The sequence below is a fragment of the Chroicocephalus ridibundus genome, chromosome 14, assembly GCF_963924245.1.
Source record: "Chroicocephalus ridibundus chromosome 14, bChrRid1.1, whole genome shotgun sequence".
NCBI classification, from domain to species: Eukaryota; Metazoa; Chordata; class Aves; order Charadriiformes; family Laridae; genus Chroicocephalus; species Chroicocephalus ridibundus.
In genome coordinates, this window is record NC_086297.1 from 10,265,954 (window position 1) to 10,282,844 (window position 16,891).

General features: G+C 41.4%; 1 protein-coding gene across 4 annotated transcripts; it reads right to left on the bottom strand.

The window, feature by feature from the left end:
- Positions 1-228: 228 nt before the first annotated feature.
- LOC134523370 (cytochrome b-245 chaperone 1) lies at positions 229-13,625 on the bottom strand. Of its 4 annotated transcripts, none has more exons than XM_063352246.1 (7): positions 13,344-13,625; positions 10,372-10,498; positions 9,160-9,201; positions 7,759-7,832; positions 6,634-6,730; positions 5,238-5,379; positions 229-4,662 (listed from the first exon to the last, which is right to left on the bottom strand). In XM_063352246.1, the coding sequence occupies exons 2-7, from the start codon at positions 10,454-10,456 to the stop codon at positions 4,533-4,535; spliced, it is 570 nt and encodes a 189-aa protein (XP_063208316.1). In that variant the 5' UTR covers positions 10,457-10,498; positions 13,344-13,625; the 3' UTR covers positions 229-4,532. The 4 variants fall into 4 exon arrangements, with proteins under 4 accessions (XP_063208316.1, XP_063208314.1, XP_063208315.1 ...); XM_063352244.1 differs by having other exon boundaries at positions 5,238-5,382; positions 13,344-13,592; XM_063352245.1 differs by lacking the exon at positions 13,344-13,625 and adding an exon at positions 13,028-13,266 and having other exon boundaries at positions 5,238-5,382.
- Between the last annotated feature and the right edge of the window lie 3,266 nt (positions 13,626-16,891).

Here is a 16,891-nt window from a genome sequence, read left to right on the forward strand (position 1 = left end):
TTGGTTGGTTATTTTGCATGTGGCAGTTGGTTTGGTTTAAAGGGGCAAAATTGCAAATATATTCCCCAGTGGAGAGTTGGATATATCGGCTTATAAACCGAGAGCTGGACTGCTGTAAAAGTGAAAGCAGGGTCAGTAATGAGCTAAGTATTTGGGCTTCATCTACTCCGTCCTCCCCCCCATTAACTCCTTCAGTAGGTCTGTGCCAAGCAGTAATTTAGACAGCCATTAATATTTTAAAACATTTTAATTAAAAACAATATAAAAGACTACAGTGACAAAAAACAAGTTATCAAAGTTCATTTTATCAATGGACTTTTTTTTTTAAAAAAAAAGACAATAAACAAGCCCTTGCTGAAATTCTACTTGCAATTTTCAAGTAGAAAAGCAACTTCTAAACATTTTGAGAAGTATTTTTGCCTCTCAGCAATCTACTGCAGTGTCAGAACTAGCGCACTCTATGTAAGCCAGCTTAGCTTTTGGTATCTGCGTAACTTCATAAATACAGTACACGAGTCACATCCCACCTATAGAGTATAAATACTTCCATTTTCTTTTGAGACTTGTACAGTTGATCCTAGTTACTGGAATACCTCATTTTGTGAGCCAGCAGAATATTAGATTATGGCTTAGATAATGCAGCTTCCTCCCTTTGTACAGCTGCAGCGCAGTGTGAGAGCCGAGGCCGTGATCCCACCTAACCACAGACATGCAGGTAACGGCGAACACGCTACTGGGGTTTAAGCTGAAGCATCTGCCAAACGGCGTTTAACATACACTTAGATTAAGGGAGATAAAGTGTTGGCTTCATGGAGCAGGGGGGTGATCAAACTTAAAGATCTTTTATGCAGGTTTTCAAGTAATTTGTAAGGCAAACTACAACTGTCTAGTCTCAAGGTACTAGACAGCCTGAGATGCAAAAACCTTAACAAATACATCTGTACTACTCTTCTAGGAGCGTCTCATTTCCTAACCAAAACTAGTTTTTCACATCATTGCTTTTAGTACAAGCCACACTGCATCAGGCAGACAAGGCTACGTTTACTGGGCCTTTCCATATGCTAGGCCCAGGAGAAGTGAGGAAAACCATCCAAAAAAGCCCTCAGCAAAATGGTAAAAAGCAGCAAGAGGCTGAGAGAAAGGACTAGTGGAAGAGGGAAGAACAGAACCTGTCCCCAGTTGGCACCTGCTGTTCCCAGCCGTTCCTTCAAGCTGCATCGCACCACTGAGGAGTCTGCAGACTCTGACGTAACCAAATCCATGTTAACAGCAATTTGCAAATTTAATTTTCCATGCACACAGTTACTGCAAAACATGAAAATCTGGATATGTCTTCAAGTACAAAAGACAAACAGTTTTTGAAGATGGGAAGCTCAAAACCTAGATCAAGAGAAATACACATCAGCCTGTGATACACATTCCCGTGAGGCCTGCGGGCGCCAGGCTGTGCCAGCCTTCGCCCGCACTGTGGGTCAGAACCACCGTGAGCTCCCGGTTGTACGGGCCAGCCAGCAGCACCCGGCACTCGGCCTGTGGCCAGGACACGCTGCACAGGAATTTACTGACTCCCCGGTTGTTTGATCAGCCAGCAGTGTCAGACACACAGCACGCAGCCGGGACCCACCAAACTTGAAGAATTTACTCACTCAGCCTTCGCATCAGCTCAGTCCAGGGAACTCCGGCTCCCGTTTGGAACTGTACCGGTTTGTACCGTGACAGTGCCACAAGAGGCAAAATGGAAACAGCACAAGAGAGGAGTGCACCAGCAGTTCCACAGGAAAGGCCGAGGAGTCTAAATATTCCTCCCAGACACACAGCACATGCCAGCAGCCATCCCTCTCCCCACTACCTGTCTATAGGGCAACACTATAGAACACCTCTAAAGAGATGATCATCTGACATCAACTCAAAACACAACTTACTCCACAGAATGTATTTTAAGCTATGTTATATCTTACTATAGGTTATTCCCCCTTCTAGGGATTCTGAATTTTCCTCATATTGCTTTGGGCTTTGTATAATGATATTGCATAGTCCATACGCACACACATTACTAACGTGAAGGATGTAGAGCAAGCTAGAGGCACAGAAGAGCTCAGCAGAAGCAGGGCACATGATGCAGTGCAGGGTTAGATCCACAGTCGTACCTTTCTAAAGCTGATTTTTAACTGGAAAAAAACACAGCATGGCAGTATCTTCCACAGAATGTTAGCTCTCATAGAAATACAAAAGAAATCCAGTGCAGCCAAGATTGCGCACAGGTAGTTTTGTCCGTTTCCTCCATGGCCAAATCCGCAGGCTCAGAATGTAAGTGCAATGCGCGTCCGTACCATGGGCTCCCTCTGAAGAGCCTTGCTACAAAGCAGCGGGTACCTGCAGGCTGAGCTCTTTTGCTTACGTTGTCCCATTAAATACTCTTCCCGTATTTCTTACTGGAAGTCCTCACAACACCTGACATTCTCATTTTACACAGTGCTGGGGGGAAGAAGAGTTCTCCAAATTCCCAATCTCGTTCTCCTCTCTCTAAAATGAGTGTCACCCAGGGTACGTATTACAGTAGATTTAAATGAAGAACTCTACGAAGTGTTACACCCTGCAATATTTTTTTTTTAAGCAGGATTGATATTATTCTTAGCTTACAGCTGTGCTTCAGAATAAAGGCCGAATTTAGCTAATTGCCTGCAATCTCATTTTCCCACATTTGTACACAGCAGCTTCCCAATTCCAGTGATGGTGGGATGGAGATTGAAAGCCACATGATTAGCCCCCCCAACTCAGAGGGCTTCACAAGCAGCTCTATCAGCAGAGGTCTGCTTTGACACCTGATGTGATTACAAGTTTCTTTCTTATTTAACAGAAATAGACCCACTTCTGTGCTGCAGTCAAGCTGCATCAACAGCTACCTCCCTGCGACAGTCCAATGACCCTTTCAAAGCGACAGTAAGAGCACTTTGTCTCACGGTTCCCATACTGGGTCTAAGTGGCTGGAGGAGAAATCTCAGTACAACCCGTTCTTGGGTGAGATAAGCACATACTTAGTTTCCGATACAGCCATAACACAGCACACAACAAGACACAACTTCTGCTGAAATCTTTTTAGAGCTTTCTCTTCTGTAGAGGTAGAGCGCTTTGAAACAAGAATACAGGTTAAGTCCCAAAGAAGCTGCTGCCAGAAGACATTTGCTGCTGGCCAAACGTGAAAGGGGAACACAGTTACTTTGTACCCCCTTCAGATCTCCTAGAAGTAACAGCTTAAATATTTTCTAATTCAGGTCTTAAGACCATATAACTCCTAAATAAAACCTAGTGAACTTTAAGACAAGCAGTTTTAGCACGTTGAAGGCATTTTCATCTCTTTAAAACTTTTTTCTTGTACTGACAAGTTGATACAGGCACGATGAAGTTTTAGTTTCTAGACAGAACATGTTGGCTAATGGAGGTAGCTTTTACTTCAAAAAATATCTTGGAAAATTCATATTTCAACCATTTGTGAAACCGTTTGTCAAAACAGACAATACTACACACCCCTGGAGTAAAACTTGGATGCAAGTCAAACATTGGATCTATCCCAGCTATCTTAAAAATTATTTAGCACTTTGGTACCATTTCAAGTGAGGAAATACTAAACAAATCTAGGCTGCCACATTGTTTGACGTCAGTTTTCTCCCTACCTAAAGTAACAGATGGTCTTTCCTTCCTTTCTAAATACACAGTTAAAATAGTAAATGTTGAGGTCTAGAAATAGGTTCTTTTATCTTGGGGTAGTCTATGCTTAGAAGTTAAGCAGAATAGAATTAAGCTAGAACACCCCAAAGATGTTGAATCATCAACATGATCAGTTTTTGTTTACTGTTTATGGCTCCTTGGCAAGCACAAGAGAAGTAAGACAGTGTAACAAGTTGATCAGCCTGGTGTTTCTAATTCCAAGACAGTAACTGCAACTTTAATTTCCACTGGTATCTTAGTGGCGAGTCAGTAGTAGAGAATGTAAAAGTGCCACTATCCCGCATCACCTAATTGCATATATTAAGCTGCTTAAAACCAATTTCACAATATACTCAGTCATTTATAACATCTCAAGAAAAACCTCAAAGCATTGTGTTATGCATTACAAATTCAACTCTTCTGCATTTGTATACTGTACCTGCAGCAGATGTTTACATCTGTATCGCCACTTCATTAATGGCAAAGCAATAAGTGATTTCAAACCCATTCATTAATAAATAACTATTCCTAGACAAGTTGGATGAGCTGACAAAGTTCAAAAGCCAGCAGTGTCCACATGCAGGAACTGAGGCAAAGGAACAAATAAACCAGAATTTGCTTTGGACCCTACAATGGCAATACCAGGAGCGTGGATCTTGAAGCAGTTTATCACTAAAAAAGGTGCCCTAGGACAAATTCCTCCCATTACACATGCACATGTAGAGAAATGCCCAGGTCAAGATTGTGAGGATTTCTTTTTCTGAAGAACGATCAGTGTATTTTCCAGATGTTTGAACGCCTCTGCTTTCTTCAGCTCATGACGACTATTAATATTTATCCTGTGGTTCATCTGCATCACTAGCCTCTGTTTCGCTACTCTGAGAGAGATCTTGTTGGCTCTCTACTCTGTCCAGTTCCAGAAAACTAGTAATGAGTTTGGCAATTGCTTCCACATCACTGTGGAAAAGAAAAAACAACGTAAGGGTTAGTGGAACTGTGGGGTTGACAAGGACAGGACATTGATTCTTGAGAATAACTGCATGAAGGGCCAGTCAACATATGGAATAGAGTATGACTGACAGCATCCCACTTGCGAAGGCACACCAAGCCAAGCCATTACTTCCACATCGCAACCAGTCAATCCTTTTCCCCACAGTCCCTACTGCAAGATTTCTGATTATCGATGCTTAAAATAAATCCTGTTAACTGATAAATACACTGAATGTTTGCAAAATAGAATTAATCACCTCTGCCTTTGCACAGCTGAGCTAGTGAAGGTAACTACAGCAGACTTGCAACACTAAAGGGTTCTTAGATATCTAAATATGATCAGTCTCCTGATGAGAGATGGTGTTACCCAAATGTCTGCAACTGAAAGCATTAAAGGATTTTTAAAAGTTAAACTGAGTAACACAAAGTCATATCAGCAAGTATGAAAATGGATCTGAGTCAATACCTGACAATTACTGATCAACATGATTGGTATTTCCCACCTTACACATTCTAATTAAAAAAAAAAGTCCACACTGCACCTTCTACAGCCCAGCACTGCACTCTGAGTCAGTGGGTGTGAAAATCCAGTGGCAAATCGCAGCACAACCAGGTAACCCTTCCCAAAATACCGCACAGTCTCCTCTTCCACGTTCACATCTCGGATCTCATTCAGTAGAGCCACTACTGTAAACAGATGTGGAAAACAAAGTAATCTATTAGCATTACAGTAAACTCTCAGCTCTGCTGAGACTCCATACTCTTGAGTACTATTGCTCTGATCCCATACAACCGGGGCAGTCCTGCAATAGCAAATACCTGAGCGATTCATATCGAACAAACAAGGAGGGACTACAGCACACACTAGCTGGTATAGGCCCTAACGAACAAGAAACACTGCCCCCAGAAATTGGGGACCACTAGTTTATTACTTATGTTTCCCACTTTAATGACAGTTTTAACTATTTTTCTGTACAGAGCAGGTAAGTGTGTTAAGTTTACTGAGACTGAACAAATACTAAAAGATTTAACTGTTTGAACATCTGCAGATCTCTGGGTCCCCACATTAACAGTACTTGAAACAGATATTACCAAATAACCTCTTGGGAAGAGACATGCTCAGCTCCCCAACATATAAACACACCCTACAGAAAAGTTCAGAAATATTAAACAGCCTTCTCTCCACATCTCTTATCTTCCATCTCCAAAATGGACTGTTTAAAAAACCAATTCAACTTAAGGACATTCCAAATTTTGTCAGTGGTCTAAGCATATTGAGAGTTGGTTTGATTTAGACTAGCAAGTAGAATAAAAAACATCTGCCATTGAAAAGGATCCTACTTTAGTTTGCAATAAAGCTCCCGTCTCACAGTGACTCAGCCAAGTCACACATTATACCTCAACTTTTGTTACTCCCACAGGAAGCTCCGAAGAAATTAGATGCTGCATTAAGATGAGCCTACTGAATATGCTGGCTTAAATACATATTATATATCTGCAAGATATAACATGCCTGCTTGCACATGATATCTAAAGATTCGCCTGCTACCAAAACCAGATTAGAATATAGAAGTCTCAACTCCTGAATCCACAAAGTTTAAGTTTTTCACCAGTCCCACCTGCAAAGCAGGCTAGCCAAGGGAAATACAAACCTGCACATTAACATCCCAAAGGAATGGCTAAGACTATAATGGAAAGCAATGTGTAAACCTAATTACTCTGGATTAAAATAACTAACAAGATGCATTCAGCACCCTAACCTGAAAAAGCAGTTGGGTCCTGAGAGGTAAATTACATCTGCTGCTTGGGAACAAAAGTGATCTGGAAACAGATGTGACTAATTTGAGTACAGAACTCCAGAGAAGCTTATTAAATGGGCACGTATGCTTTTCTTCTGTCTGCTCACCACATTTGCTACCACAGATACTGCTTTCTCACCTTGTTCATTGCCTCCTTTTGAGAAGGTCAGTATTTTTTTGTAAAGATTGAATGTTTTTAGGCAGACTGTTCCCTTGTTCTTATCAAATACAGCTTCCTGTAAAATTGAAAAACAAAAAAAAAAAAATCAAGATTTTCTTAAAAACACCATCAGTAGCTATGCTTCAAAGTAAAATAAAAATAGTTACAAAGGAAAACACAGTAACACAGAAAAATACAGCTATTTTAGAGATGTTCCGCTATTACTAGACTGTGAAAATCACAATCTTGCTCCTGGCTTTAATAGAGACTTTTCCAGAACTCCCACATTACTTCTAAAAGGAAGTCAAAGCTGGTTTCATTGCCCACCTTGCCACATTCCTTACATAGGAAAAAACTTGCCTGGAGTCAGATGTGAACACTAACTTGGAGCTCCTTTAATTTTCACTTTTGATGTACACATTTGGCCTACAGTATAAGCATAGAGTGAACATAAATTCTAGCTACACTTTTCACTAACACAGTAACTAACACCAAAGTTCCAGTGTTGGAACTACATGGGCCAGGCTGACACTAGATTTAAAATATCCCTATCGATGAAAAGAAGCTGTCTCATATGTGTGGGTTGCTTATTCCAATAACAACTCAGGTGAGTAAGGTGACAAGCCTATATAGCAGGTTATTGGTCTCAGTCCAACTCCCAACAAATCAGCATCCACAAGATTATAAACCAGCTCCAAACGCACCACTCTTTTCCCAGTGGAAAACAGCTGAGCAGCCTGAAAGGTTAGAGCTACCCCGGTTTGTCATTAACTGGCACAGTAAGTACAAATCACATTGCAGCAGCTGAATGTGACATTCTTTCTCCCTTTTTTATATAAGAGGAACAAAAGGCCACAAAATAGTTTAGGGCAAATCTCCCCTTAAAGAACACTCTTGTATTTCACATCACATTTTCACACTTGCGTAGTGAAAGAATTACTGCCCTAATTCTAGTCCTAGTACAGCAACCCCAAAGGGTTTCCTCAAAACCAAAAGCATAACTCATCTGTTTGGACTGAGCAAAGGCACAGGGCTGCTGGAATCAGCATCTGACAACTGGTCCCAAACTTGCACGACCTCATTTCCCTGAGTTCAGCGTCTTACCTCCCACTGCTCCAGATTCTGCGCTGCCACAAAGAAACACCCGGCCATATAGAAGAGCTTCCATGCCAAGCTGTCTGAACAATGCAAAAAAAATGCACAAATTCAGAGTGGTTTTTGCCTTCTTTAGTATTCAAACAGTTAGCCTTAAAAGCAACATGCTCCCTTGAAAGACAGCAAAAGAAAAAAGGTTTCTCTGATGCAACATTTTTGCCTTTAGTTGTAAAGCAAGCTATTTTACAGTGCTCTCCCAGGATAAAAATACAGAAAATCTTCACATATTTTTCAAAGACTCCATCTACACTGGACTCCAAACTGTGCAGAATTATAACCATATGTATTATTGGCAAGGTTGTAACATCACTACACGCCTTTCTCTTCCCTAAAAGCACAGGCATCTTAAAAGGCATCCACAAAACTCTCAACCTGCTCCCAACTATCATATATTTCTGCTGCAGAGGACAAAGGTAAGGGACAATGGAAATTCATTGAAGCAAACATGTTTCTTCATAAAAGGAAGCAGTCAGCCCTCTTGACAAACAAATATTTGCATTTTATGTCCTGGAAATGTTAACATATAGCAGCCTAATCAATTTGCTTACTCAGACTTTTACTGAAAGCAGAATAGAACTGTGATAAGTATTGTTTCAGAAAACTTTGTTGCAATATCTTAAGAAAAAAAAGGCTGATATAGCTGGCATCTCAAGCAGCTTTCACTGGACTTTGCTCTTGAAGTAAAAATACATTGATTATATTGGTAGTATACTCCTACACACTATTAATTTTAAAATTTGATGTTAATAGGACACAGCAAGAGAATCACAGGACAGCCTGCAGGACAAATTCCGCAGATGGAAGGACACCTGACATTTGGTTCCATGCACTCTATTGCAGGGGGGAAGGAAGCAGCAGTAGCTGTCTGTTCCCTAAAGGTGTTTTCATGAGTAATCTCTGCCAGTGATGATTTAACAGTTTCCAGAGAAATAGAGCACTTCCATCAAAGGCAAGGTAATCATTTCATTATGGTGGCAAATAATCATTATCTGTCTTCCCAGGAGAGCCGTGAGGACCAGCTAATCACATTTATAAAACACTCTGAAAGTACAAAATACCAGAGAGTACTAAATATCATTATTAAAAATACTCTTGCAAATGGAAAGGGAGGCTGAGTAAGAAATAGAGCATTAAAGCACAGTAAGTCATACACAGGCAACAATTATTATTGGATTTTAATATTCACACCACAAAGCTGATAGGTACCTATCAGCTACCCTTAAGGCAGCTGATAGGTACCTATCAGCTACCCTTAAGGCCAGACAGAAGCTGCAGAGAGGAGTCATCAGCATGAAAAACAGATCAACGGGAAATAAACAATTCCTAAAAAAAAAAAAGATAGGCCATTACCTGCACTATAATAAGCGGCAGCCAAACCTATGGAGGCTATTCCTAGGATGAAAGGGGAGAGAATTAAGATAAACAAGTAGCTCGAACCATCTAAAATTCCTTGATGAAAAACATATGAATATTCACAAGTTCATCACTTTTCAAAAAAGGGACAAATGTGATTACAACATTGATCACTGTATAAGAGAGTCAGTTATTTTTCTCTGAACTCAGTATAAAAACCCTCCCATTCTGCAAAGACACTCAAGAGCACAGGAGCTGAGATCTGAAATAAAAGGTCATGACAGAATCAGGAACGGAACTTCGGAGGGACTCTCAACATAACCATTACACCATACTTCCTCTTGAGTGCAATACAACTTTGAGCATGCTAACATAAACACTACAACAGTTATTTTTCCCCTCTAAGTGCTCTGTGGAGCCAGGAGAACGCTTCTGCAATAAAGTTGTGTCCTCCTGTTGAGGAAGCAGCAGTGGAAGAGTGCCTCTTGCCCCAGAGTGGTGCTGCAACTGCAAAGATCTTGTCTCGATGAGAGTGTGACAAGACAGCATCACTGAACGCAATGACAACGTTGTGGTGATACTGCAACGGGATCTACTCAGCTGGAAAGCAGGATATGCCACATTTTCCCCACCAATGCTCTCAGTGTGGTCCTAAGTAGTACCACTCCCTATGTTTTTTTCCCGCATATTCAGTAGAGTTTAAAAAAAGATGCCCTTCAGAACATCCTGTATGACTTCCTATTTCATACACACAGTACCGTTAAGAGTTCACTGTCAACCACACACAAGATCTAACCCCAGCACCGCTCTACTGAAGATTTTTCCATTTCTGAAAGCCTGTATTTTTTTCAACATAAGTATGCATCCCCTTCAGAAGCTTCACATTTATATTGCTATATAGCATTATAATAAGCTTTCTTTTCTTCATCTTCCAGGACTCCCTTAAAATTCTGTCCATGAGCCTCTGAGGCGCTGCAGATGACAGACTGAAAAGTTACCAGTCTCACAGCAAAACTGCCACACTGAGGAGGAGACTTCAGACTGACTGAGCGGCTACGCTAAAGGAGACTTTCAAGGCATGATGATTCCTCTTCTTCAAAGAAAAATGCCTAAAGACAGGCATCTCAGAGGCTCTTTCAGGAATTTATTCTGTGACCCCCTTCCTTTAAAACAAGCTCTGAAATAAACTGAGGAATATTACAGTCTTACCAACAAAGAGAGACCAGGATCGGATGCCAGGTGACCTCTTCAGATGAAGATAGGAACTTGTGCGGTTTTCAACCAGCATGTACATCTTCGGAAGAAACTGTCAACAGCCCAGTCTGACTCATGAAACCTCAATAACAAAAAAAAAAGAAGATAATTAAGAATTTAAAATCATTGCTGACTCCAACACTCTCCCTTCTTAGCATTCGTCAGGACTTATCAAGTCTTAATCTAGACTACAAAAGATGTTCAGGGTAAGAAGATAGTCTTTTTTTCACAGGAAAAGCAATATGCACACTTAAAAACTGCAAAGAAAAACTGCCATGCAGAGACTTGCACAACAACAGGAATTTGAACTCTTTGAGAAACTTGTCATTTTGGGAATAAAAGCCTCTTCCTTTCTATCACACCAACATTCCAGAAGAAAATGTGAAAAACAAGAACCCAGAACAATGTTGTTGCTAATTCATGCACACTTAAAACAAATAGAACAGCAAGAGCAACAGAAAGTTCTTTGACAGCATTTTTCCTGCTAACTGCAAAGGCTGCCGTGAGGGGCCAGCCTGGCAGGCGAGGCAGGACAGCACAGCCTTCTGCAACACAGACCTTGGGCCTCTCATCTCTGAAGGCAGACCATCAAGGGTTACAGCCTCTGCCTAGCAGTGCCACTGTCACATAATGCCATATACAGCATCCCCATCTTTCAAGACAACTCAAGAACAAAACCAGGACCTTCCAACAAGTCTGTTTGTCTCTCACCAATAAGACTGGACCTTCAGCCTAGTCAGAAAGTAATAGTAGAGATTAAAAAGACAGGTACTAATTAAAAACAGTAAGAGCTGGGCAATCCCAGCCAGCATTTTCAGCAAGTTCTTACTACTTACAGCACAAAATTGTTTGAATTCTGGCATGATTGCGAGCTCCACTGGAAAACTCAGTCCTACCCTAACACACTCAGCACAAGCATAAAGACCAATTTGTACAAGATGCCAGAAACATAAGAGGACCCAGCTGACCTCTCAGAATTGTCACTAGAGAAAGGGACAGGCTGCTTACTGCTTCTCTTGCACCAATTGGTAGAGATGCACATAAATACAGTAAAAGTAAATGGGAAATGAAAGCATGCGCTAAGCATTGCGTCATAGTGTTTGCAGGGCATAATCAAGAATATCTACTGTTTTGCTCTTTTGTGTTACAGTCTTCATACGACTTAAGATACGGGGTTTAAGCGGACTTCCTCAAAAGGTATTTCTAAAAAGGAACTTTTCTGATCAGTGTGATGAAGCAAAATGCCTGGGAAGCATTCTGGGAACTGCTTGAGCACTAAAGTGAAAACAATGAACACCAACCCCTTCTATTGACTTGGCACTTTAATGATTCAATAGCCAACTCTTCTGCCCACTGAACCAGCTCGTAGGAGGCTGGCATTAAGCTGTTGTTGGCTGCCCATGATAACAGGCTTCCAGAAGAATGCCAACATTCAATGGGTTTTTGAATAACCACGAAAAACACCTAGAGAGCAGGCCCAAGCACATCCAGGTTATTACAGAGGAAAAGTATGCAATTTTTAGTCCTTAAGTCATCTCGTTGTTCTTAGATACTACCTGACACTCCTGCAATTCTGCACTGACTGGCTAGTTTAGATATAGACCTCCAGGGGATTATTTTTTTTTTCCCCATTTAATAAAGCAGATTTAGACAAGTCTTTTCAGTTAAATAAAGAGTACATATGACTTTGGTTTTAATCTCTTAGCCACACATCTGAGAGAATCTGAAACCAAGCAACAAAACCACTTGTGCATAAGGCATGCTCCATCTCCTCCGGATGTCAAGCATCAAATTTTAATTTTCATATGACTCCTGTGACTTGCTCTCAATATACCGGAAAGTATTTCAGTACATACAAAGCCTTCTCCTGCCTGCAACCTAAAAAATATCAACAAGTCCTCAAATACATAAAGACGACTGCAGAAACCTGTCCTTATTTCACAAACAGCACATCCTACTTAAAACACAATTTGCATACATGCCCGTTCAATCCATTAACATGAACTTCAATATTCACATACCATATTTATTCAGTGAACTCCAATCATGCAAATGCCAGTGTCAGCTTAATGTTGGACACTCAAAGTCAATGACAGCTGCTTGCGAGATAGGTGCCTCAGGGAATAAAAAGCACCAAAGCAGCTTCTTAAGTTTACACTTGATAAAGTCGGTCATAAATGTGCCTTTATGTGAACACAAAGGTTTTACTATGACAATTTTACGATTACAGAGAGAGAGGGGTATCTTTGGGCTGCTAATTTTGCTTGAATTTGTTGAGTTTTACATTAAACCAAGGCCAGGCTGGATGAGGCTTTCAGCAACTTGGTCCAGCGTCCCTCCCCAGGGTAGCGGGTGGGACTTGGTGATCTTTAAGGTCCCTTCTGACCCGAACCATTCTGTGATTCTATTATTCAGCACCGAAATAAACACTCATATACTTCCTCCAAGCTCTGCACTGAGGGTGAGCTACCCTCAAACAAGCACCCCAAAAGCTTCACTGCAACCGTCGATCGAGCTAGGGCCGTGCCCTGGGCTGAGCTTCCTGTACTTCCCCCCGCTCCCAGCGCCCGCCTCCCCCAGGAGACCCCAGCACCAACCGCTCTCCCCTCACCGCGCGTCCCGCCACCAGGGGACGGGGCTACAGCTACTGCCCAACGCCGAACAACCCGCAGGGTGAGCCGGGTCTCGGCGCCAGCGGCCCTCAACAGGCCGACGGGGCAACGGCCCCCGGCCGACACAACGGCTCCTCAGGCGCTCCCGAGCACGGGCAGCCCGGGAGGGGCCGCCGGCGGCTCCCTGAAGGACGGCGCGGCTCTCCACAGCGCTAGGTCCCCACCACCCCTTCCGCGGACAGACCCGCCTACAGCCTACGCCTCAGCCCACCCCGGGACAGACCAGCACGCCTTCAAGCCTGCCCCAGTACCTACCCGGGCGCGCTGTGAGTGGGATAGAACGGCCCCGCACCTCCGCCTCCTGCAGCCCTAGAGCTGAGCGGCCACTGGAGCGCGCCGGCGCGACGCCTAGCTGAAGGAGGAGCGGATGCGCCGACGGCCATTTTGAGTGAGGGCAGAGAGGCGGGTAAATAATCCGCCCCGCCTCCCGCGGCTTTATGTGGGAGTGGGACAGGAAGAGCCTCACCCAAGATGGCGGCGCGCTGCCCCCATTCAAGATGGTGGACAGGCCTGTGGATGCTGCCTAAGTAAGAGTGTCGACGTTTCCTTAGGTTGTATGCTTTAACTGTATCGTAAAAGTTATTCCAAATAGGACTTTTGATACTTAGGGGGGGGGGTTTGCTGTCAGGGTTTTTTTTTTTTTTTAAATAGTAGTAAATTGCATTAGTGTTGCTACTTGATGTTAGTTTTATCACAAGTTTTGTGGAAGAATAGGCAACTTCAAACAAAGGGGACAGCTCTCTGCTTACACGTATTAGTTATTCACAGGGATACATACCCATAAATAAACACATACACACATGAGTTTCTTATTTCACTCTATTTCAATTGAATGCAATGCATTTTGGGGTAACTGTTTGTTAACAGAATCCTGGAAAAAGAACTAATGCCGTTGTTCAAAAACCGGGGGGGGGGGGGGGGGGGGAATTACAAAGCAGAAATAACAGTGATAATCTTACAGGTTTAACATTGATGTGACTTTCTGTGAATTGTATGTCAACTGATGGCTTGGGTTTGGAAAACTTGTTGGTTGGGGAGGAAAGGTTCTCATTCACTTGAAATAATGATTTTCCTGTTGTGGACCATAGGTTACGTTTTAAAAGACCTTTGTGTTTGTAGCTCAGTTAAACATCATTCACATGTCAAAGCTGTTCCTGTTCAATCCATTAGAGCAACTACTCATGTCATCTTTGGGACAAAATGGGTAAAATGTGGACATCTGTAGTTTAGCTTAACTGCTTAAATTCCCTTTATGTAAGCCAATGCGTAACTTCATCTATAAATAATATTTGGTCCTCTCTCAGTTGCACAGGAATAGGGTCCTTCCTGAATGACATACTTAATTTTTGTTTTTTTTCCTAATGTGAACCCAGATATTCCAGAGTGTTTGCTCAAGGCCATAGTAGAAGTTTGTTCAGCTGCTCCTGAACATCATTGTTGGTGAATAGTAACGGAGTTTTTGATCAGTGTTTTTCATAATAGCCCAAAGTGAACTATCTGAAGATAGGGGAAAAAAACTCACACCCCATGGTATGGACTTAAGTAGTGGAAAATACAAACTGATGTGTAATTTCCATAACTATCTTAATGAGAAAAGGCCATGAGGAACTGCAAGAATGAATTGGCATGGTTGTGAGTCATGAGGTACCAGCTGCTGGATTTGGATGAGAAATGGGAAGTAATAAGCATCACGTGTTCTCAACCCAAACAAGCAGCTGACTGAGTCTTCTGCGAAGAAATTTAAGTATAAGCAGTTGGTCAGTCAGCTTTTATAAGCAACCAGTTTCTCTGGAAACCAAGTGTTAAGCCATTTTGAGTGATAGAAGACAAAAGATTTCTTGTGTCTAGAGTAGAAAGAAATAAGAACCTCTGCTCAATATAAACCATACAGCATATCACTCTGTTTTATTCTTGTTACTATTTGCAAAAATATTAGCAACTGTATAGTTCTCCAGTTCTGCAAAGACCACAGTAGGATAACCTGATATGACAATTTAATTATGAAATTAGAGAGAAATTATTTCAGCTATGGGAAATACATGCACGCAAAGTCAAGCATTTGTCCAAACTGGAATATGGCAAAGATCCTTGGAAGCTTCTGGTATTGATCAATGGTTCTTATAACCCTTTTCCTGCAATTACCTGGGGATTTTACACCACCGCTTTGAAGTAGGTAAGTGTCGTTATGCCTACCAATTGAAAAAAGGAAGAAGAAATACACTTTAAAAGCCTGATCTTGGATTTAAAGAACAGCATGAATTCCAAAACACGTTGTTGCAGAAACACACACTATTTGCCAGAAGAAACATTCAGAAATATGTAATTGACTATTTGTAGACTTTTTGCTTGATAATATAAAAATAGATTTCTGTAAGGCATTGTATAGTAAATACACCTGTAACTTTTTTGTCATTGATCTAAAACCAAGAACATGCAGATATAACAGAACTGGCCTTTATTTTACATTAGTTTGACACTACTTATATTTCTGCTCCTTTTTCCTAATTTCAGACCATTTTCATAAATACTCTTTTCTAGCTCCTTGTACTTTTTTTTCCCCCTGAGGTCTTAAACTTAAAATTTCAGCTGTGCAGTAAGCATGTGATCTTATTAGCATGCCAGGATGAAATTCCTAGTGTGCTTGATTTTAAGCAGTTGGTTGGCAACCGTCACCAAAGCGGTGTTGTTTTGGGCAGGGCTGAATTAGCTGTGGTCCCTGTTAAGAATGAGATCATCCCATTGAGCTCTGTGTGGTGCCCCACTGACCTCTATGGGAACAGTGTGTATGAAGCCTGGGGAGAACTAATTTCATGGAATACATGTTTACCAGCTGTAACTAAGATTTATTGCCTAATTCTGACAGCTGTTGAGTGGCATATGCTGTCACTGACTTGAGGAGGTGTTTACAGCCTGCAATATCTTGCTGGACCAATGCATAACCTTTAAAGCTTGCTGAAGTTGTTTGCAGCATACTGTTTTCATAGAGAAATACTTAGTTTTCTATTTCATTCTTGGTGTAAATGCCTTAGGTGCAGGTATAAATGTTAAATGTAGCAATGGAGGCCAAATACATCAAGAGAGGCCATAAAAGCAAGTAACACTTATAAGTACTACCTACTGTTGACATAGCAAAGCTGTTATTTTGTGGTTTTTTTTGGAAATAGCCTTTGCAAAGGTACTGTTACCTCCCCAGGGGCAGATTAAAACAGGATGGTGCTTTCTTTTCTCAGGTTGTCAGGCACCGGTGCTGATGGTGATTGATCTGATGCACTGTGGGAAAATGGCATAAATAGCTAATGGAGAGCAGAAATTGCTCTTGGCAAAAAAATAAATGGGACATCTAATTAACTAATGATTACACAAGTATAATCTTATACCATGCATTGAAACATTGATTCTTTGCACGCTCTTCAGTTTGTACAAGTTTTTGCTCTTTTTTTGTTTGAATTCTTAAATTGAAATTAATTCAGTCCAGGTATTCCTAAAGCAGAGGATGAAGTAGGTATACTTAACTTGTGTACCTAAGATGTCCTCAATGTTTCAGTGTTTCTGCAAGTGTTTCAATTTTCACTTAGTTATCTGTTTTTCATTGTGAATGTAAAGAAATATGAGGGAAACCAAAATATTTTAAATATGATCTGTGCAGAGTTACAGAAATATCCAAAACTGTCATGTCTTTTGAAGAGTCACTATATCAAGTTTAGATAATAAATGTAAGCATAATCATCAAAGTGTGAAACAGAAGGATTTTTGCGGTGCCTTTAAGTGCAAATCTCAACACATTCCTAATTTAGAACTGTCAT